At 39.4% G+C, this 23,071-nt stretch overlaps 1 protein-coding gene across 2 annotated transcripts in view; it reads right to left on the bottom strand.

Moving 5' to 3' along the window:
- slc4a11 (solute carrier family 4 member 11) overlaps window positions 1-23,071 on the bottom strand; it is a 158,525-nt gene that overhangs the window by 7,091 nt on the left and 128,363 nt on the right. For both annotated transcript variants that reach the window (XM_034675881.1, XM_034675882.1), the window contains exons 9-17: window positions 21,118-21,202; window positions 20,058-20,183; window positions 17,883-17,996; window positions 14,758-14,890; window positions 14,255-14,328; window positions 10,335-10,563; window positions 9,781-9,887; window positions 6,199-6,364; window positions 1,202-1,375 (exon numbers count right to left, since the gene is read on the bottom strand). In XM_034675881.1, coding sequence (XP_034531772.1) covers window positions 1,202-1,375; window positions 6,199-6,364; window positions 9,781-9,887; window positions 10,335-10,563; window positions 14,255-14,328; window positions 14,758-14,890; window positions 17,883-17,996; window positions 20,058-20,183; window positions 21,118-21,202 — 1,208 coding nt within the window. The remainder of the gene's footprint in view (window positions 1-1,201; window positions 1,376-6,198; window positions 6,365-9,780; window positions 9,888-10,334; window positions 10,564-14,254; window positions 14,329-14,757; window positions 14,891-17,882; window positions 17,997-20,057; window positions 20,184-21,117; window positions 21,203-23,071) is intronic.

The raw sequence follows: 23,071 nt of genomic DNA, 5'->3' as shown, positions 1-23,071 counted from the left end.
TTACAGCAGAAATAGACAAGTGTAGTCTGGATCATTTCTCGAATTTCAATGATATTGAGATTACCAGTCTTCCAATGAGAGGCACAGCTGACTTGATTGACAGGAGGGAACACTGTAGCTGTTGGCGAGGAGGCTCAAAGCCCGCCTCTTTACATACCAAGACGACAGCAGCAATATGGCTGCCGCCGCCGCCGATTGGCCTCAAAACAGCACTTCAGAAACATATGGGTGACGTCACGGATACTATGTCCATTATTTATACAGTCTATGGTACAAACTATCTGAGCCTGGAGGGGGACTGCTCCTTTATTGAAACAAAATCTCACTCTTGATCAACAGGTGATTAAACATACATATGAAGATGATATTCCATTTCTACCAAGCATGTTCTGCGAAATGCTGCTTCACGCCTTTAGAACAGAAGTTCAAAGCTAGCAGAACCTCATCAATAATGAACTTTATGAACTATTCTTCCTATACTCTGTCTTTATTTGAACAGATATACTTCTTCACACTTGTAAAAATCTAATAAAAACAACCTCTCTGCCTGAAAGCTTCACAACTCTCCAACTGAAGGAGGTAAACTTCTGGTCTCTCTCCCTTTGGGCTCACACTCAAAAAGCATCTTTTAAAACTCGCCTTCATGAGACTTTCATTTATTCATCTTCATGTTGGTCTCACTCTCAACGCCTCTTTCATCTTTGTCTAATCTCTCACTGAAGCACTGTGCGGGGTTTCCTCCTGCTGCACAAAGGACCCCACTTCTTCTTTAAACATTGACACATTAAAAAGGTTGTGACCTGCTGCTTGTGATAACTTCTTCATATACAATTAGTTTGTAATTACATGTTTTCCTACTTTTAATATGTCTAATCAGATCTCCTCCTCTTCCTTATGGATGATTGCACCCTATGCCGTACGTATCACTCCTGATTACTAAAGAAATCCTGAGTGCATGCTAACTATAGCTTTAGCAAGTATCCATGTGGGAGGAATGATGAACCTCATCCTCTCGTCTCTTAAAAACTCCCTTACCTCCTTCACCCAGAGAGAAAATGGTTAATTACATAGTAATCATGCAATCAGGGAAGCGCAGGATACAGTAGCCTGCAACACAAAATTACAGTCGCTGCGTGCTCTGAAGACGACCTTTAATTGAGCGTCTGATTAGCACCGGCGATGAGAAGGCGGGTAAACTCACGTCTCGTAGAGGTGCCCCCCCTCCACGCGCTGCTCCACAAAAGCCAGCTGGCGCACATGGAGGGTGGAGTGGGGGAAGGCTGCGTGCATCCAGGGCAACCCCAGCACCGACATCAGTATGTTAATGAGCCCGGAGAGCATCAGGTCCCAGTGATACGCCGTGCCCTTCAGCAACCTGAGGAGCAACGCAACCGTTACACTCTGTGGCAGAACGGCGACAACACAAAGACTCACATCAACCAGACAAAACAAACATTATTTTAAACACACATGGATGGAAAAGGAGAATTTGCATGCAGTAGGGGAGAACGGGGTTGGTTGTCACACGGGTTGGTTGACACATTTGTTATATCTCACCACAAGAGGGCGCTGTCTCTCAAATTGGGGTATGGACATTTCCAGAATTAGGATCATCAGAGCTCACCAACATAGTCTTCTCTGGAGTAAGACAGCTGAACTTGAGGTGAGAGGACTTTTTGTGTTTTTCATGTCAAATTGTAAATATTCAGCTCCTCAGTATTTTTCTTCTAGGTTTTTAAACGATGGGTTTATAACAAAACAAGTGTTACCCTTACAAAGTGTGAGGGGAAAGCTATAGTTTAGATTTTTATTAGCTAGCTAAATAGTTGTTAGATGGTTGTTAGCTTTGATGCTAGCAAAAAAATCCAGTCGAGGTTGGTCGTCACATTCTCTTTGGGGTTGGTTGTCACATGTAACAACCAACCCCTATGTTGGCAAAATCATGCATGGTGGAATGAGTTGGAGTGCGCAGACCCTGCATTTGCCATCACTGTAACTCAGACAGTGACTGCATGTAGCCTAGTTGAGTAGGCCGTTATTGTTCGGCCTGTTTCTTTTGTTCTGTATGTTGTTATATAGGCTGCCCTAAAGATGTGTTTCCTGTTCATGGTCCTCATTTTATGTTAAAATGCATTAAGTTATGAAGGCCTATCACTTGTCAGTGCAATTAAACTTTCAGATTTAATTAAACTTGCCTTCTTTAAAAGATTTTTCCCATTGAAATACCATTGTGACAACCAACCCCATAGTGTGTGACAACCAACCCCATAGTGTGTGACAACTAACCCCATAGTGTGTGACAACCAACCCCATAGTGTGACAACCATCCCCATAGTGTGTGACAACTAACCCCATAGTGTGTGACAACTAACCCCATAGTGTGACAACCATCCCCATAGTGTGTGACAACCAACCCCATAGTGTGTGACAACCATCCCCATAGTGTGTGACAACCATCCCCATAGTGTGTGACAACCATCCCCATAGTGTGTGACAACCATCCCCATAGTGTGTGACAACCAACCCCATAGTGTGACAACCATCCCCATAGTGTGACAACCATCCCCATAGTGTGTGACAACTAACCCCATAGTGTGACAACCAACCCCATAGTGTGTGGCAACCATCCCCATAGTGTGTGACAACTAACCCCATAGTGTGACAACAAACCCCATAGTGTGTGGCAACCATCCCCATAGTGTGTGACAACCATCCCCATAGTGTGACAACCATCCCCATAGTGTGTGACAACTAACCCCATAGTGTGTGACAACCAACCCCATAGTGTGTGACAACCAACCCCATAGTGTGACCACCAACCCCATAGTGTGTGACAACCAACCCCATAGTGTGTGACAACCAACCCCATAGTGTGTGACAACCAACCCCATAGTGTGTGACAACCAACCCCATAGTGTGTGATAGTTAATTGCCTCTTTGTTACAATGAGTTGGAAAATGACAGGGATACACATTTCAAGCAAACACCTTAAGCTTTAATTTAATGTAGGAATGACTATTGAAACAGTAAAAAGTGTGACAACCAACCCCGTTCTCCCCTAGTGTTTAGAGGTGAGCACACACACACACACACACACACACATGTGACAGCAGCAACACACACACACACATGGGCACAAACAAAGGGCATCATGCTCCTCAGGTTCGCTCTGCCCTTCATCACAAACTGAATAAACTCACTCGTATGTTTTCACTATTTCAACTTGTTCAACATGAGACTCAAATTCACCTCCGTGTTCGTGCCATCCTTCATGTTCTCAATCGTGGACCGATATGTCAGCGGTGATGACATCATAAGCCGAGCGTGACATTACAGTAGCGTTACAGAAAAAGGATGACTGCGACCTTTACCGTGCCGACAAACATTTTCTCTGCTCATGTTAGTGAGGGATCACTGCTGTGCACCTTCCCTCTGCCTCTGCAGTCGGGTCTGTGGGGAGGGCAGTGCTGCTGTGTGTGAATGTGTGTGTGTGTGTGTGTGTGTAAATGAGCCTTTGAATATGAGTTCAGGTAGAGGTTCACTTAAAAACTATCAATACGCAGTGTGAGAGCAGGTGTGAGTCTGCAGCTCTGTAATCGACTCTTTAATCTTACAGAGCAGCGTCCACGGTTCACACAGATGTTACCTTTAGCTGGACGGTGATTTTAGAACACTTATGTTTGGTATTTTGTTGCACATGGGCCTTATTTTAAACTATAACTGGGCTTTTTCTATCTGAGAATACTTGAGTCTGATTGACTGGACTCTGACTCTGACTGCATCTTGCCCAATAATGTCCGGAAAGGCTACAATTCTCTTCTTAAGGTGCAGGACCAGACTTTGGTATCAGATGTGTACTAGTTACTCTGAGTAGTGATAGAAGTTTGGCCCATCATCATTTCAGTGAGCATTGGCTGGAAAACAGTCCATGTGGAGAGCATAATGGAGCAAGTGTAATGCAATCTTGGAACCCATTAGCAGCAATTTAATGACAATTTAAACAGATACCTGCATGTAAGTGCAGCTAACGCTTCTCAACACCGACTCCATCCTCACTTCTTATGTTGTTAATCAGACCGTAAATGAAGCATCACATGCAAAAGGACGTAGTGGCTGAGAGTCCTTTATCCCCGACCCCTGGCTGCACTGGAAGCCCTGAAAAGTTGCTCACTGCATGAAGCGACTGCAGATGGGTTCTGTGATTGGCGGGAACATAATCCTCGGGGGAGACTGAGCCGGCTTCAAGAACATCCTCTGAAGTGTTTGTTTTTGTTTCATTTGTTTGCCATACTTGTTTTGTTCTAAGATTCTTGAACATACTGGAGAGGATCCACACTCTCACTCATGTCAGACCCCAAATGTTGCTGCCCTTTAAGGTGAGATTTCTCTGTGACTCTCCTTTAGAGATACTTCTGTTTGTGTTTAAAATGACCTTTCTTGATATTTTTCTTTTCACATACATCCAAAAATGTTTGAGTGGTATATATATTGAAAGATATCTAAGTCTACGTGAATTCTAAATACAATGACACATTTTCATTTGAAATTCTGACGGGAAAAACAAAGAATTGGTTCAAAGAAAATGTGCGCAAGTGGAAAAAATTATAAAATAGAGGAAAAAATAAAGTAAAATAAAATACCACAACTTCTGCTCTTAGGCAAATGACACTTAATTAGTGAGAGCTGAATAGGGAAAACTGTCATCAGCTTTTTATTGCCCTTACAGCAAACAGGGGTCTCTTGCTTTTCTTTATCATAGCTTATGTAATATTTTAGATATCTTTTATTTTTACATTGTTTCATTTTTCTGATATTTATCTGATTAAATTTTTTTTCGGTATTTATCTGATTTGATTTAATTAATTGAATTTTATATTTTCTTAAATTTCTCTGATTTTGTTTTATTTTATTTATTTTATTTTTCTGATAATTCTCTGATTTTATTTTACTTTTTTATTTTATTTTTCTGATATTTCACTGATTTTATTTAATGATTTTATTTTTTTTCTGATATTTCTCTGATTTTATTTTAATGATTTTATTCTATATTTTCTTAAAATTTTCTCTGATTTTGTATTATTTTATTTATTTTCTTTTTCTGATATTTCTCTGATTTTATTTTACTTTTTTATTTTATTTTTCTGATATTTCACTGATTTTATTTAATGATTTTATTTTTTTTCTGATATTTCTCTGATTTTATTTTAATGATTTTATTTAATATTTTCTTAAATTTCTCTGATTTTGTTTTATTTTATTTATTTTCTTTTTCTGATATTTCTCTGATTCTATTTTATTTTCTTTTTCTGATATTTCTCTGATTTTATTTTACTTTTTTATTTTATTTTTCTGATATTTCACTCATTTAAATTTATTGATTTTATCTTATTTTTCTGACATTTCTCTGATTTTATTTTATTTCATTGATCATAATTATTTTATTTTAAATAAAGTATTTATATCACTCTTTTCCCCATTTTTTCTGTTGCTGTTTTTTTTGTCTCTGTTCTTTTGTGAAGCACTTTGAGCTGCACGCTTGAATGTATGAAAAGTGTTATATAAATAAAAATGAGTTGAGTTTAATGTCAGGTTGAATTCTGAGTGTTGAACAAATATGATGATAACAGTATAAACACTACAGAGTGTAGAACAGATCAGTACTCTTGATTAACTGAACTTTTTCTAAGGCAGCTGTTGTTTTGCCCTCCGGTGACTCTTAGATCCAATTAATATCCGTCCAAAATGCAGATTAGATGAAAAGGGTTTGGATTCTGTCATTATAGATCTCCACTCTGGGACGAGTAAATGGCTGATGGCTCGATATTGGCCCGTCCAATGCAAATTCATCAGAACAGGGTAAAAGCTCAACATTGTGTTTTGGCTCTGAGGCTTCTTCAGAGCTCCCTTACTCTGACAGTTTGACTCAGATGTCAAGTTTCTGGCTCAGCTCCTCTTCTCTCCTTATCAGACCGGCAAATATCTGGTTTCAGCAGATCTAAAAGTGGGATGAGTGGATCCCCAAAGGTCCTTGGTGCTTTTTTTTGAAGAGTCATAGAAAGAGTTTAAGCCAGTTAAGGCAAAAGGATGAGTCACCCTCTCTTCTGTTTTCTCTTTCTTTCTGTCATTTCTACTTTAGTCATGTTCAAGGGGATAAAAAACACACACAACATGGCGGGTAAATCAAGCTCATGGCTCTACCTGTTCTCCGGAGCATTGGTCAGTGAGACGACAATGTTCTGGTCGATGAAGATGAGGAGGGCCAGGAGGAAGCCGAGGCCCATGGCGCTGAGGACGTTCATCGCAGACAGACGCTCGAACGGAGCCACGTTGAAGACGGGGCGGTCGTGAACCTTGAACACCGGAACTGAACCAAGAAGAAGGAGAAGAAGATTAACCTGGAGCTGACGGGATGAATCAATGAACCAGTTATGAGGTGGACTGACAGCAAATGGTAACTCCATCTATATCAGCATATTTCAAACAAACATACGCCTATTCTCGCCTCTTGATGATTAAAATTCGCTGTTTTCTCAGCCAAATTCTGAGACTGTGTTACAGAGTGGACTGCAAAGGCGCCGTTGACCCAGTGGTCTAAGAACGCACCCCATAAACAGAGGCTAGAGTCCTCTTTGCAGGGGTTGCAGGTTCGATACCCGACCTTAAATATTTGCTGCATGTCCACCCCTTCTCTCTACTCCCCACATTTCCTGTCTCTCTTCAGCTGTCTTGTCCATGAAAGGCAAAAACGCCCAGAAATATAACTTAACAAAAAAAAAAAGGACGGCACAACTGCTCCTCGAAAGTGGAGTCAAAACATTTAAAAAGCTCCTCTTATTGACCAGCTGCAGTTTATGCTGTAAAGCCAAACTCCTCCATTGAAACAGATGGGACATGGGTCAAACTAGAGAATCAAAATACACATCCTTAAACATGTTTCCTGTTTTATCTGCAATTAAATATTGATGCTACTGCTTTGGCATCCCCCTGGCTGCAAAATGTCACCATCCCAATGTGTCAGCAACCATTTAGGCGCTTCTTTGGCTTTGCTTTTTTAAAATGCAAGAAGATGAAGGCGTGTCGTCCAACTCTTTATACAGTCAGTGGTCACATTTAGCAGTTTCTTCCATGGCTTCTGTGTTTGATAAATTGATTTTATCCAGGAAAGACTCTGCAGATTAACTGATTATGAAAAACATCTTCATAGCTACTTAGAGATTAGTCCAGATACTTTGACTGCAGTGCATGTGATGCAACTGTAGTTTAGGACATGACCTACTTAACTACATCTTTATTTAAGCCAAGTTGTAAATACCAGTGGGTGAAATGTTTTAAAGATTATTTTTGGTGGGCTTTCATTTGGAGGATAAGACAGTGGAGAGAGAAGGAAACTGGGGATGACATATCTGAGCCCACGCTGTCCGCTTCAAGGGCTTCATGGGGCCCCTGGTGGACTAACTGGTTAAAGGAATACCATCTTATTAAGACTTTTTGACTAACACACGACTATGTAGTAGATTCCATCCTCACTAACATAATTATGTCTTTAAATGTTGTGATGATTCATGTTTTTACACCAACAGTTGTTTTCTTAGAGTGGCTGGATCGTCTCTCAATGCCGGATGTCTAATTTAAGACTCTATCCTCCCTAATGCTGCTGAATTAAGTGCGGTTGGTTAAATTTAGGAAGGAATGACAATACAATAATGGCTCTATTATCTTATGACTTATTGTCCCAGGAGGTAAAAGAACAGAAAATTGGCCGGGCACTTAAATTGAAATTCACTCGAGGGTTTTGGCGCTGGTGTCTGTGTTTTCTGAGTCAACCCCTGCAGAACAGCTGCAGCCTTGGCAAGAGTGACTGGAGATTTAAAATGAAGCTTGACAATAGAGAAGACAAACTGAAATATACAAAGTGTTTTGCAGTGGGCCTTGATTCAGGAGCTTGAAAGACAGTAAAGACTCTGCGTTAAGTAGGAACAATCTGGCGGGCTGTCTCAGATGTAAACTGGATATAATTTGAAGCCTTTCAGAAGAATCTAAAACCTCAAAGTGGAAACAAACCCCTGCAGGACGGCTCTGCAGAAACAAGACAGCTGATTACAGACACTTTCTGTACAATTACTTCCCCTTGTATCTGCATTTAATGGTTTAAAACTCTGACTTCAACAGATGCTGGGCTTAGATTAAAAGCACCACTGTTGCCTCAAATGTACTTACAAATTAAAAGACCATACATCTTCTTACTTTAAACCCAGCATACGTGAGTCAGATTTTTAGATTGTTCGGTTGAGAAGCAGAGCTTGTTGTGATGATAAAAATACAACACACACAAAAAAATAAAGATTGAAGTAAATGTGGAGCCTTAAATATTTCCTCAAGAAGCGTCCGATCACAGAATTTAAAATTCTGTTGTGAGCATGAAACTTAAGATTTTAATTCTAAGAGACACAATCAGTCTGTTCAGTTTAGGATCTAAAGATGCAAATGGATGAATTTTCCACAGCTTTGACTCTGTCTCTCTTATGCAATGATAGCAAAGGTTCATGGGTATCTGAGTGTTTATTAAGATTTATGTACATCTTATATATAAATAATGAGATTTATAAAGAGTTGAGATGATAAAAAACTGATATGATCAACATAAATATGCAGAATATCTTCAGTATGTTTGTGATATAAGTGAAAAACAAGGAGATGGCACTTCAAGGCAGGATAGTTACTCAAGGTGAGGATTATTGTCAGTACAAAAGCCAATGCAGCGGCCATATTTGCACTTGTGTTTAATTTTCATTTGAGTACAAATGCAACAATTAAAAGCACAACTCTTTTCAAGTTTAATATCTAATTCATATTTTGGTCACTGCTCCTTTAAAATCCAGGGTGTATGATTTACACTAGTGAGTATCTTTTAATTGTATTTATTTATTTTGTCTTTAATATGTGTACATGTTCTTATGTGTGCATAAATGTGTGTGTATAGGTATGTGTATAATATGTTTCTCTCATTAGACTAGTTGTGATATTCACACTGTTTCTTGCTGTAAATAATCTGTTAATTTAATGTTTTTGTTGGTTTGTTTTGGGATTTTTTAAATGTATTTCCCCCTCCTTTAATAATAATAATTATTATTATTTTAATTTATTAATTTATTAATTTATTTTCTTATATTCTTTTTTTGTCTGTTTGTTTTGTGATTCTTTTATTTTCCCCTTTTTAAATGATGATTATTATTTATTAAATTCTTCATTATTGTTAATGAACTGATTTTATTTTATTTCATTATGTCATTTTCATTTAATTTTGTCTATTTCTTTTGGTACTATTTTTAGTAATTTGCCCTTTTTATACTTATTATCATTATTTTAAAAATCTTATATTGTCCATTTTCTGTCTTATTTATTTTGTGTGTCTTTACTTGAGTGTTTGTAAAAACTAATACATTTCAAATTAGAAAAAAAGAACTAGTGAGTAGTGTTAATAATAAAGCCATGACCATATTACAGCAAGAAAATATTGCAGTGTTCTGATGCTAAGAAGATGAAGAGCCTAATTCCTATATTCCTATAACCTGGCTGTGTTAAATACTTGATTCTGATTGGTCAAACCGCTTCACATGGTTATTAATTCTGAATAGCAAACCAGGGAGCACATTTCACTACTGCTTGTTGACACTGTGGCAAAAAGCAGTAAGAAGCGAGTCATGGTTAGACTGAGTAGTTGTATCAGGCATGAAAAACGTTGTGTGCACTCAGGTGTATGAAGCAACAATTGGTACTGACGCTCAATGTCGCTGAAAAGGTAGGAGCCGATGAAGGAGAACAGGAGCACTGAGATCGGCAGGGCGCAGTCCGACAGCACCTCCCTCACTTTGGCATGCAGGAACGGACTGGAGAGAGGGAGAGAGAGAGAGAGAGGGAGGGAGGGAGGGAGGGAGAGTAAGAGGGATTGAGTGGAGAGAAACATATAATAGAGGAATACAATTACTGTGGACAAGACAAGGACAATGGCTGCAATCCTGACACTGCTTAAGTACCTGGGTCTGCCTTCTGCTTACACAATTGAATCCGGCTTTAAGGTTGATTTGATTACCGGGAGCAATCAGAAGTAGAATATTAATGCTTATTGAATAACAGGCTGGAGGAGAAGCTTGGACAGGAAAAAAAGGGAGCTTTGTGGAAGCCTGAAGAGTTCCTGCAAGCTCTGTCATTCCTGACAATCTACAGAGTCAAGGCCCTACTCAGCAGTCTCCGTCCCAGCCGGGAGTGCTCCCATCCAAACACAATTCAAACTCCTCCAGTGATTTATCTCACAAGTGCTGCAGTGCTGCACGTACCTCCTTTTGAACTGGTAGAGGGTGTAGCCCATCCACAGTGTCCCGAGCATCAGCAGGAGGCAGAGGACGGGCCTCTCTCGAGTGCACTGGATGAGGGTTTCGGGGAGAACTCTGACGGCAAACCGAGCCGCCGTCTCGCTCCGGTTTCCCCCGATCAGGTCTCCGTTTTGAGGGAAGACCTCCATGCTACTATTAGCCAGTGTTGGGGAGTGGTAGTACCTGTGAAAGACTGAAATGAGAAACACGATGATCAGTTAGACTCACAACATGCCAGGTAATTATTTAATACAGACTTTAAAGCAAAGATTTCACAAGAACTTGAAGGACTGAAGGCAGATTTTTAGACTTCAAAACTGTTTGTGTCCTGCTGCAGAGAAAAAGAGTCAAACAGATTAAAAGTGGGACATGTTTGACGAGGACTGTAAAAAAGTTCAAAGTTCAAAGTCTTCTTTATTGTCAAATAAATTGCACTAGACATACTGAGGATTTGAAATTGGGTTTCTCTCTCAGACCCTAGCAAGTTAATAAAAATAATAAAATACAGTTTAAAACAGTGCAAAAAACTTTTCTATAGTGCAATTTAAATTCAAAGTGAGGGTGTGCGTTTCAGTCCTGAGGATGACAGACCTCAGCGTTGATTTAGGGGGGGGTCAGTGACCGGGTTAAGTCTGTGAAGGAGGCACTATGGGGAGAGGGGGCAAAACAGGGAGGGAGTAAAGCTGTAAAGCCTGCAGGCAGAGCTGAAGGAGATATAACATCATAAAAGTGAGGAACACCTCAGCTAAAACCTGATCAACCTGAACATAAAATACTGGAGGTACACAGCACTTCTTTTTGGCTCAGGCTCAGCTAATATCAAAATGTTTACAGTCATCTTAGAGCGGATGAGTGTGTGACTTTTCCTCTGTGTTGGTCCTGTTCCACTTTAAGGAAGCCTCCAGTCATAATGGCGTCTGCACCCTTGGCCTGCATCAAGTTGAAGGTAGGGAGGATGCTTCTTTGTGTTTGGATAATGACAACCTTGTCCAAAGTCTACAGGAGTGCCGGGGAGGCGTTCAACACAACCTGCACACCGCTCGCTCGCTCTGCAGGCTCTTTCATCAAACCAGGAGAGAGTGATGCAGCAAACAAAGTTGTTCAGGAGGCTTGAAGCACCCTCACAATGTATTCATTGATGTTACTCCAAAATATTATGAAAGGAAGAGAGTCGACAGAACCACACAGGTTAATGTTATGGTAATGGCGTATGAGCTTGGAGCGTAATTTTACAAATGGTTTCTGAAAATTGAACTACAGCACCGGCAATCTCCCAAACAGGACAACATCCCATTCCAGGGAAATGACTTCCTGCTATCGTCGCTTCATTTTTGGGAAATTAAACTTTGTGGTATCCTAAGCTGAGGTGCTGTTAAAGGCAGGGGTTGCGTGATACGGCTGCAGGCCGTGCAGTCTCTCCGCCACGAGGTCAGCTGACACAGTAACATCTGAACTGTTTTTATTCTGTCTTACTGACTGGAAACTAAAAGGCTCTGAGTTATTTTTAGGCCAGACAGAATTACATATCAGGGGTTTGACCTCTGGAGGGGGGGCTGCTTTTATTAGATTAAATTGTTTGTCAGAGATGTTTTTATTCTTTCATTTATGGTCTATTTTTAGGTCTGTTAGTTATAACTGGAAAATCTAATTTTTCAAAAGTATGATTTGCTCAAAAATAAAAAGCTCTGGATTTGAAGAGATCCATCAAAATTGAAGTTTTCATTGAACACACTAAATGATTATTTATAAAGACTTAATAAAAATCAGTCAGAGGTGCACTTCATTACAGGAAAGCCATTTTAATTAGTAAGCTGCACAACCTAATAATAAACTAAATAATGCACCTGAAATAGAGTTTTTTAAAGACTCTGGATTTCTTGAAGGATTTATTTTAAGACTCAGATATGAGTTGAGGAGTACAGACATCTATAAATTAAGCTGCATCCTAAACATCGGTTCAGCTAACACACTCGCCTCAAATTCAGTGAGAGGCAGTTTTTTGGTTTAGGTTAGCCCGTTAGGTATTAATCATGCAATCCAAGAAAACGATGGTTCACTATTAATGACATAAATCCCCACTCCCCATCTCGCCGCCTCAGATCATTCCATGCCAATCTCCTGTCCCCTATCACCAAGACCAAGCATCGCACCTTGGGGGACAGAGCCTTTACCATCGCTGCCCCGACTCTCTGGAACTCTCTCCCCCTCCACACATCCACAATTCAGACTCTCTTTACTCATTTAAAAACCACCTCAAGACCTTCCTGTTCAAATTTTTTTCATTTTTCCCACTTAATGTAAAGCGTATTTGAGTACCCAGAAAAGAGCTTTATAAGTCCTATAAATTATTATTATTATAAATCTTGTGGAGTGCTGGTTTCATTGAAAGACTCCTCAGTATATGATGAAAAAGGGACCAGCAAAGGTGGGCGGCACAAGTCCAGGTAAGTTGGTCATGATCAGTCAATCTGTCTGTACCTCACAGTAACAAAGCTATGCTGAGTTCAACAACCATAGGGAACAGGATGGCGAAAACAGATGGTACTAAAAGGAGCTACACGTCTGCACAGAACCTGCACATTTCTGACAGCAACGGAAGTCTTCATGCAGGAACATGGTTCAAACCTTTTATACCAGTGCCTATTATAAACCTTTTTTATATGTTGCATCATCACAACACTTAGAGCTATGTGAGACGTAACCAGGGGAAGCCTACCCCACTGGGCACTCCATCTGTTGCCATTAGGAATAAGGAAACATTTTGAAGTAGCTCAAGTAATTACACCAAACAGAAGCACTGATTAAGTTGAACAGCTTTAACTACTAAAACAGCCGTACAATTAGAAAACTATATAATGCACTTGTGACTAGAAGATTGTGTGAAAACAAGTTGATTCAAAGTCCAAACAGGCGACTACTGATTGGACGAACTTAAAATAATGATGATCTTGCAACACACTAAATATTGACATTTCAATATATAGTGTGAGTTATTGTAACAATTCTAACTTTTATACAATCACTAATTCATGTGTTTAAAATATATAAGGACTTAATGGAGGGTTTGTTGAATTCATCTGCGATGTTGAGTGGTTAAAAAGAAGAGGTAAAGCAGTAAGCTTTGAAGCACACATAAACACACTACTCACTAAGGTCAAATCCCGTATTGGTTTTCTTTATCGCAACAAATCCTCCTTCACACACTCTGCTAAACAGCTTCTGGTTAAGAAGACAGTCCTCCCAATTCTTGATTACGGTGACATAGCCAACAGGTCTGCTTCCAACACTCTCCTTCACAAACTGGATGTCATTTACCACGCTGCTATCCGTTTTGTCACTGGAGCCCCATTCACCACTCACCACTGTCACCTGTCCTCTCAGCTGAGCTGGCCCTCACTCCACTCTTGCAGACAAACACACTGATTTCTATTCATTTACAAATCCCTCATTGGTAAAACCCTGTGATATCTACAGTCACTAATCAAACTCATCACACCCAAAGCCCGGACCTCCTTTGGTCGCACCTCCTTCCAGTTTTCCGCTGCAAATGACTGGAATCACCTGCAACAATCCCTAAAGATGACCTCTGTCATTCCACTCGCCACTTTCAAAAACGTATTACACCCCATAACTCAACATCTCTGCACTTGCTTTTAAATTGCTTTTAAGTTGTTCACTCCTGTCATATTTGTGTAATGTATTGTTCTGTCTCTAGGTCTCTCTGTGTGTCCTCTCTGTTTTTTGTTTTGCCTTTTATTTATTGTCATGCCACCTGTGTTGCCTTCTTGCCCAGGTCGTTATTACAAATGAGAATTGGTTCTCAATTAACTCACCTGGTTAAATAAAGGTTAAATAAATAAACAAATAAAGTAAGATGAACTTACTTTTGACTGTGCCTTTCACTGCGTCTACAACAAATGCAATGGAAATAAACAGGGCGATGACCTCCTCCGTCGACCTGGAAAAACAAGGAATAAACAAGGAATTTAAGGTTGTTGAAGTTAAGTGCAAAACTAAAAATGTTTCACATGAGAAGAGCTCAAAGCTAAACCTTATCTTAGTGATAAATCCGGGCTCTAACCCAACTTACTGCTAACTTTTAAAATATTGGTGAAAGAAAATGAACACACAGGAGCTGTCACACCGCAAATTGATAAAACCGTGTTTGTTGTACAAAGCAGACAGAATTTCCATCGAGTGCAGTGATTGTGCGGCAGACACCGGTGTGACCACCCAATTTAAAACATTTCCTTTCTGACAGAGAAGGAAGCAGCACGCCCAAAGATAAAAAGAAAATGTTTCAATAAATTGGATTCCACCGACGTGAAAAAAAAAAAAACAATTAAAGTGAGTTCAATTTAAAAATCGTACGTGCACGGGGAAATACCTTTTGAAGAGCTTCATGAGGAGGCTGACATTGAAGATACCTCCAAGGATGAGGAAGAGGCAGTTCCACAGACCGATGCAGGCGTAGAAAGCTGGGAAGTCCAGGTTGTAGTCGTCGCAGATTCCTCTAATCACTGCGAGGGTGTCAGGAATGAGACAAATAAAGAATAATAATAAACACAGATCCTGTAACATCTGAGACGTGGCTTGTCCTTATTACCAATGTACTGTTTGTGTTCGACTCCTGCTCACTGACACATTATTTGCATTTTTTGCCAATTTACATTTAACATGACCAAACTAGCATACCGAACCGCTCTCTCTCATGCACTGCACTCCTGGAAAGTTCCTGAAATTGTCCTGATATGCTATATATATGAATGCAAATGGCCTAATATGTTTATGCAGAATTATGTGGGCTTTTTATTCCTGCTATTCTCAAAGTACAAAGTCTGCATGAAGTCGGGATGAGCTCATTTGCAAACGCAGCCGTTAATAGCCTTGATCATTCACCGTAAAACTTCTTCGTACATGTTGTAGGGATAGCAACATAGAAACAGTCACCGTGAAACACAAGAACACAGTGGAGGAGAGGAAACTTTATCCACAGCCAAGACTTGTAATTCTAATCACATAAAGCACCGACCCAAACAGCACACTTCCTCTAGCCTGGAGCGGCTCCTCCTCAACAGACCGAGGACGAGCCGCTCCATCCAAACAGTCAACTGATTTCAAATGAACGCCAGCTCCTGGACTAAACTCACTGATTGCAAGAAATGTTGTTGGAGTCGTGCTTCACATATCAGCTGTTGAGTCTTCTGCTTTCAGACAACTAATGAAGCAAAATAATGTGTTCATTAATAAGAGTACTGAGGCAAAAAGAAGCTGTGCTAAAGTTACTTTCCCTCGGAACAAATTACTTTTATATTATATAGAATAATAATAATAAACTGTATTTATATAGCATTTTTCTTAACAAGGTTACAAAGTGCTTCACAACAAAAAAGCAGAGAAATTACAAAGCATAAAAAATGGTGCAAACAGGGGGGAGAAAAAAGACAGAAGCAAAACAGGACATCTGGATGCAGAGCAAATTCAAGAATTAGGGGTGGAGAAATGCCTTCTTATATAAAAATGTTTTTAGTGAGGATTTAAAGGCAGTTAAGGTTGTGGACTGTCGAATTGTCAGTGGCAGGGAGTTCCACAAACTTGGAGCTCTGATTGAAAAGGCCCGGTTGGTCACCTTCTGTTTTAAGGAGGGATCTTGATTCAAACCAGAAGAGATGCACCCACAGGCCTGAGGGGCCACCCAGGCACATAGGGGCTTAAAGGGTTGCTTAAATAGTTTGGGGCCTGTCCAATTAAAATTTTAAAAGTAATCAATAAAATATTATATTATTACTAGGGTTGCAAAATCCTGGGAATTTTCAAAGTTGGAAACTTTCCATGAGAATCAACAGGAATTTATGGGAATTTATGGGAATTAACAGGAATTTCTTAACGGGAATAAACAGGAATAAACCAGGAATTTACTAAATTGAAGGTTGGCTCTTAATAGGGAACTTAAATATAATTGGGGAAAATATATTTTAGCATAATCCTGAGAAAACTGTAAACATGAATCACTTTAAATCAATAAAATAACCTCTTCATCAATGTTTTTTGACAACTTGTTTGTATTTTAAGTTAGTAACTGGGTAATAAGCTGGCTAATGGCCAATAAAATTCAGTCACTTTTGAAATAGTAGTAACTAATTACTTATTATTCAGTGATGCTATCGTCTTAGCTGTGTTTTGCATTGATAGAAAAACAGTGTAATGCAATAAAATAAAGATTTATTAAATATAAGCTTAGTGTTCTTTGTGTTCCCTTAGAGGTGAATCAGTTGTACCGAAGGAACAGACTCAGAAAGACAAACAATAAATGGTCCAAAAAAAAAGGGGTTGATAGATAATGGATAAAATATAAGAAAGGTTAATGAGGAACAGCATTATTGAGAGTTTTGTTACATAAAAACATAACAGAGAGATTATTTTTGCTTCTTCATCAAGCAAGAGATTATTAAAATTGACAGATTCAACTTACAACACACACACAGACCCGTGCTTCTATCTTTCAGGGGACTCTCGTTCTTATATTGCATTTCCCAGTCCCTTACTTTAACCATCAAACATGCCGAACACAACCCTTTCCCTTACTCCTAACCCAAAATTATTTCTAATCTTTCACTTAAAACCACGTCCTGACCCAGAAACAGACCACTGAAGAAGTTAAGCTCAAATGTCCTCGCTGAGCGGCACAAAAAACACCAGCGGGTCCTCAGAAAGAGAGACAAACAAGTCCACACAAACATGCTTTCATTCAAACATAAAAGGACCAAAGAAGAATTGTAATGAGTTTGTTAAAACCAAAACGATTTGGTTGTAATCTTGAGCAGATTTGTGCACAGATGAGTTGGGACTCTACAAACAGGCTATTGTTCTGCTCAGACGGGCTGTTAGAAATGTCCTACAATTATCCCCATGAGAATGTGCTCAGCCCAATACTGACCTATTTACTTTAAAGATCATCACACCACAAATCCAGCAAACAGCCTTGGTATTAAAACTACATCTTGGCACTGAGGTGAATGTTTTTCCTCATCACTGCCTGACTCTGCAGCTTCCAGCGTTCAAGATCGTTTACATTCCTACCAGCTCAAAAAAACAATGTTTGGTAATGTAGCAGACAAGAGTTTCTGTGCTGTTGTCTCCTTGAAGTGAAAATAAAGCTGACATGTTTTTATGCAATGTGCTGCTTTACCCTGGATGAATTATTATGCATGTTTTTGAGGATATGCATTTTGTTCTGCTGCACAAGGAGCACACATTAGGGGGCATACATGTGAACAAACAGCTAAACGGCTCCACTGGTGTTTTCTGGTGAAAGAGAGCAGATGAGGACGCCACAGTTTGCAGCTGCTGTTCTGCACGGTCGGGTGCCTCCTCTTGATTTTTGACGTAATCTTCTTAGCACTCCACCCAACCCCAGCCTCCTTTTTCAAAATCGCCCGTCGGCAGAGACTGTGAGGAGATAAGTGTATTTTGACTGAACTGAGCTGCAGAAGAAAAAGGGGGGAAACCTACCGCTGATGAAAATGGCGAGCGGAGCCGTGGTTAGAGGGATGACTAGAGGAGAGCCGGCGAACAGCGAGTAGATGACCCCGCCGATGCTTTGGCCGATGATGGTCTTGCGAACATCTGGGCAGAGAGGACACACACAGAGAAAACTCAGGAGGAAGTTCTGATGGGTTCCAATTAATTTGCACGAGCGTCTGCTCGGGGTCTTTTGAGGAGCTGGAGAAAAACTGGAGATAATATGATGCAAAACCTTTTCTTTAACCCTAATTTGAAGCTTCAATTCTTCAGACACATTTCAGATTCATCACCTATACATGAAGGTTCTGAGATCTTTGATTCTCACCCTCATTTAACCTTTACTTTAAAGGTTTTAAGCATGTTGTTGCTACAGTTGCCTCACTTCTCTCAAACCCCACCACTCTTAGAAAAACAAACTAGTCCACATCTTAAAAAGAGTTATTAAAGTCTGTTTGTAGTCTCAAGCTTTTATTATTCACTCATTTCTTCTTGTTAGTTTTCCATCTGTCTCTCTTTCTTCTCCATGAAAACATGTTTTAAATTCTGTTTTAAAAGTGCTGTATAAATAAAGTTTTAAAGCCTCTGTGTTAGACTTTGTTTGTGTGTTTTTGACACTTTCATTGGGCATGCCACTGGCAGAAGTATGCAGCTGTTTTTAGAGAAGCCAATCTATATAAGGCCAATGCACATACAGACAAAGTTAGAAACCGGCGTATAAAAAGTGGGACGTGGAGGAGCAGAGTCAACATTTTGTATAAGAAGCTGAGCTGTGAGACAGCCAGGAGGAAGTGTTTGTATCAAGGTTTATAGATTGTTTTCTTCAGTTTGCCTGGGAAGGCAAAAATTATAAAAACTTTGTGTCAGTGTTTTGTTTCTTTAGGTCAACTCGACTTGAAGGATCAAACTGTGAAGAATATACAGTAAGGCCTCAGGTCAAAGGTCAACTTTGGTCTTAATAATGTATCAACTCAACATTATTTCAAAACTGTAACAGCTAGGGATGTAGCAATACACGATATGATACGATATAACAGGATACGATACGATACGATACAATACGATACAATACGATACGATACGATACGATACGATACAATACAATACGATACGATACGATACGATACAATACAATACGATACGATACGATTCGATACGATACGATACGATACGATACGATACAATACAATACAATACAATACGATACAATATGGTGCAATACGATACGATATAATACGATACGATACAATACGATACGATACGATTCGATACAATACGATACAATACGATACGATACGATACAATACAATACGATACAATATGGTACAATACGATACGATACAATACGATACGATACGATACGATACGATACAATACAATACGATACAATATGGTGCAATACGATACGATATAATACGATACGATACAATACGATACGATACAATACGATACAATATGGTACAATACGATACGATACAATACGATACGATACGATACGATACGATACAATACAATACAATACAATACGATACAATATGGTGCAATACGATACGATATAATACGATACGATACAATACGATACGATACAATACGATACGATACGATACAATACAATACAATACGATACAATACGATACGATACGATACAATACGATACGATACAATACGATAAAATACAATACGATACGATACAATACGATACAATACGATACGATACGATACGACAAGATACGATACAATACAATACGGTACAATACGATACGATACAATACAATACGGTACAATACGATACGATACAATACAATACGGTACAATACGATACGATACGATACGATACGACCAGATACGATACAATACGATACGATACAATACGATACAATACGATACAATACAATACGATACAATACGATACAATACAATACGGTACAATACAATACGATACGATACGACACAATACGATACGATACTATATGATACAATACGGTACAATACAGATTTCTATCATGTGAGGTACTGCTACATCCCTTGTAATGGCCTTAATTTGGCTTGTTTTCTTTGTTTTATGTCTTTACTGTAAAAACATAATTCTCAGAAACCTCTGAAGTGAAAAGACATTCAGGCCCCTGTGAAGTGTCCTTCCCGTCAACATCAAGTATGTGCTCGTACCTATCTCGCCACGGGTGCTCTCGTCATTCAGGGAGCCGAAAGCGATGGCGGGAAGGAGGATGGCAATGTAGAGGAAGATGGCTGTGGTCATGTACTTCAGCAGGGTTTTATTACTGCCAACTATACCTGAGGGAATACAAACAGAAACACATGAGTCACACTCACCTCACCTCACCGCAGAGCAGAGGAGGATCAACACTTTGATTTCAAAATGACAAAAACATTGACAGTACATCATTCAGTGCTTCTGCAACATGGAACATCCAGTACGAACTCTCACTGACTCTCCTGTGAAGTCTTATGCTACCTGATGCTCTTTTATGAGAATGTGTGTCGGGTTTGTGGCTCCGTCATTTCTGGCTCTTTATTTTGAATAATACAGTTTAATGTAGCTCTAATGTGATGTGAGTGATTTTGGTCCTGTGACCTTCATCAGATGATCATGATCTGGTGACACTCATAAGACAGTAATATCTTGATTTTGTTACACGCCAATGAATGTGTTCGGCTATAAGGAAGCAGGAATGACTGAGAGGGAGAAGCATGGAGGGGGAAACCACCATGAAGACTCTCCTTAAAAACCCTCTCTGGTGCACTGTACTGTTTATTATGTTATGATCAAGGTCAACTGTAAGACAAGAAGCCTTGGCCGTGCAAGCAACTAAAAACACTCAGAGGTATTTTTTCTGTCCTGTGAGTAATCTAAAACTAAAGGTGGAGAAGCATGTCTTCATTTCTTTGACATGTGTTGATAAAGAGACTGATTTGATGAGTCAATAAAACCACAGTGTGCTGAGATTGCGATGAGAATGTAAAAGCCAATGTCCCTTTTTGATGACTCGGGACATTACAATAACTGGAAGTAAGGGAACATATGTGAGCGGTGAGACATCTGAGACAGTCATTTGAGCAGGAGACGACCCCAGGTGTGACACAGATGCAACACAGATGTATTTGAGGCAAAGGGCTGACAGACAAATGAAGAGCTGCCAGAGGCACCCCGGTGCGGCATAATAAGGACGATGATTCACTCTCAGTACAAGTCCACGTCCAAGCCTACCATCTGTGAAGTCAGAGGGGTAGAAAGGCAGCCTGCGGCACAAGTCCTCGTAAATCCCCCGACCGGCTTTGAAGAAATCTTTACACTGTGGACAGAGGGGAGAAGGATACACTGTCAACAAGGACACAGCCAAGGATTCTTAACAACATCATGGACATGAAGAAATGTCTGTCAGAGCCACCTGCAGGCGAGGAGAGTAATAGCTGCTGCAAATCTGATGCTTCCACCTGTGGCTTATGATGCAATGTTACACTTTGAACCTGATTAGTGCAAAGACATTGTTGGCAGGTGTGTATTTCATCCTGTAATGTTTATCTGGATCGGGGAGTACCTAATTAAGCTTGTGATTACTAACTAAACTCATGTACTCTGGAGTTTAGCATTGATCTGTTTTGTTCCCGTTAAGTCCATATTTTCTTTTTAAGGTGCATTTCGACCAATAGTTCCGGGGTCTTTTAGCCCTAAGAACTACTGTACCCTGAACTAAAAGGTTCCTGTGCCCCCATTGTTGTCTGTGATTCAACAGTGGGCTGAAGTCCCAGGTAGATTGTGAAAAACAAAAGTAATGTGAGAGGAGATAAGCGCGAGTAGCAAAGACGTTTCAACACGGCTTTAAAATCCTTTTGAACTCAAAAAGCCGTGGCAGAGATCGGCCGGTGTTTTGGTTTAAACAGCGACCCTGTTAACTGGAGACTCTCAGCTGGATGCATCCCTCATAAACGTCTTTAGACGATCATTAAATATCTGATGAGGATATTTGGAAATCTTATTAAAAACTAAACTAGTTTGCATTCCCAGGAACTCCCTCTGTGTTTCAACAGCTGTGTAAACTCTACAAACACTGACACGTTCAGATGAAGGTCTCCAGTTTACAGGGTCACTTTTAAAACCGTAACACCAGGAGAGACGCATTCACGGTGGGCTGAGAGAAGACTACTGTTACAAGCTGCTAAATCAAGAGAATCACAGCTTCTTCTTTTGAAAAGTACACACACATACAAAAATGATAGAACAAATAAAAACTAATGAAAGAAAGAGAAATCAAGTGAATCACAGATGGAAAAAACAATGACTGTGAATGTTTTTTGGAAAAATTTAAAAAAAAAAAAAAATGACAAAAAAATTTGAAAAAAACTTAAAAAAAAAAAAATTTAATATAAAATTTAAAAAAAAAAAATTAAAAAAAAAAAAAAAATTGAAACTTTTTTAATTTTTTTTTTTGAAAAAGAAATTTTTGAAAAAAAACTTAAAAAAAAGATTTTTTTTTTAAAAAATACAAAATTTGAAAAAATGGACAAAAACATTTTCGACTAAAAAATTTGACGAAAAAGTTGACCTGGGGCCTGTTGAAAAAATTAATTTTCTTCAATTTGAAATTGTGCTCCAAAAGCAGAAAAACATGAAAAAAGTGAAAATTTTGCGCCTGCGGTTAAAAACATGGAAAAAGCAATGACTGAATCAACACGTGAGAGGAGATAAGCACGAGTAGCAAAGACGTTTCAACACGGCTTTAAAATCCTTTGAACTCAAAAAGCCGTGGCAGAGATCGGCCAGTGTTTTGGTTCAAACAGAGACCCTGTTACTGGAGACTTTCAGCCGGATTTAGACCCTGGTTCCACCGGTAGAAACATAGAACATAGTTCCGACGTACAGTCCCTAGTTCCGGGGTAAAGTTCCTGCGGTCAAAAAACCTAACCTCAGTGAGGTAACAGAGCACAAAAAGCCACATGATGTAACACATTTAGAAATGTTTTTTTTTCCATCATGCACTCTACTGCGAGCAATTACATTTCTAGATTAAATATTTCCCATTTGATGATTCAGCAAATACACCGGCGATTCCAGCAGAAGGCTCTCTGTAAGCTGATTTGAATCATCGAATTGAACCACACAGTCTGAGAGGAGCTTCAGTTGCATAAGCCAAAACAAAGTAAGCAGATCAGCTGGGTGACAT

The sequence above is a fragment of the Notolabrus celidotus genome, chromosome 22 (assembly GCF_009762535.1).
Source record: "Notolabrus celidotus isolate fNotCel1 chromosome 22, fNotCel1.pri, whole genome shotgun sequence".
Classification (NCBI taxonomy): domain Eukaryota; kingdom Metazoa; phylum Chordata; class Actinopteri; order Labriformes; family Labridae; genus Notolabrus; species Notolabrus celidotus.
The sequence above is the reverse complement of the archived record's forward strand: the minus strand, read 5'-3'. Positions and strand labels throughout refer to the sequence as shown.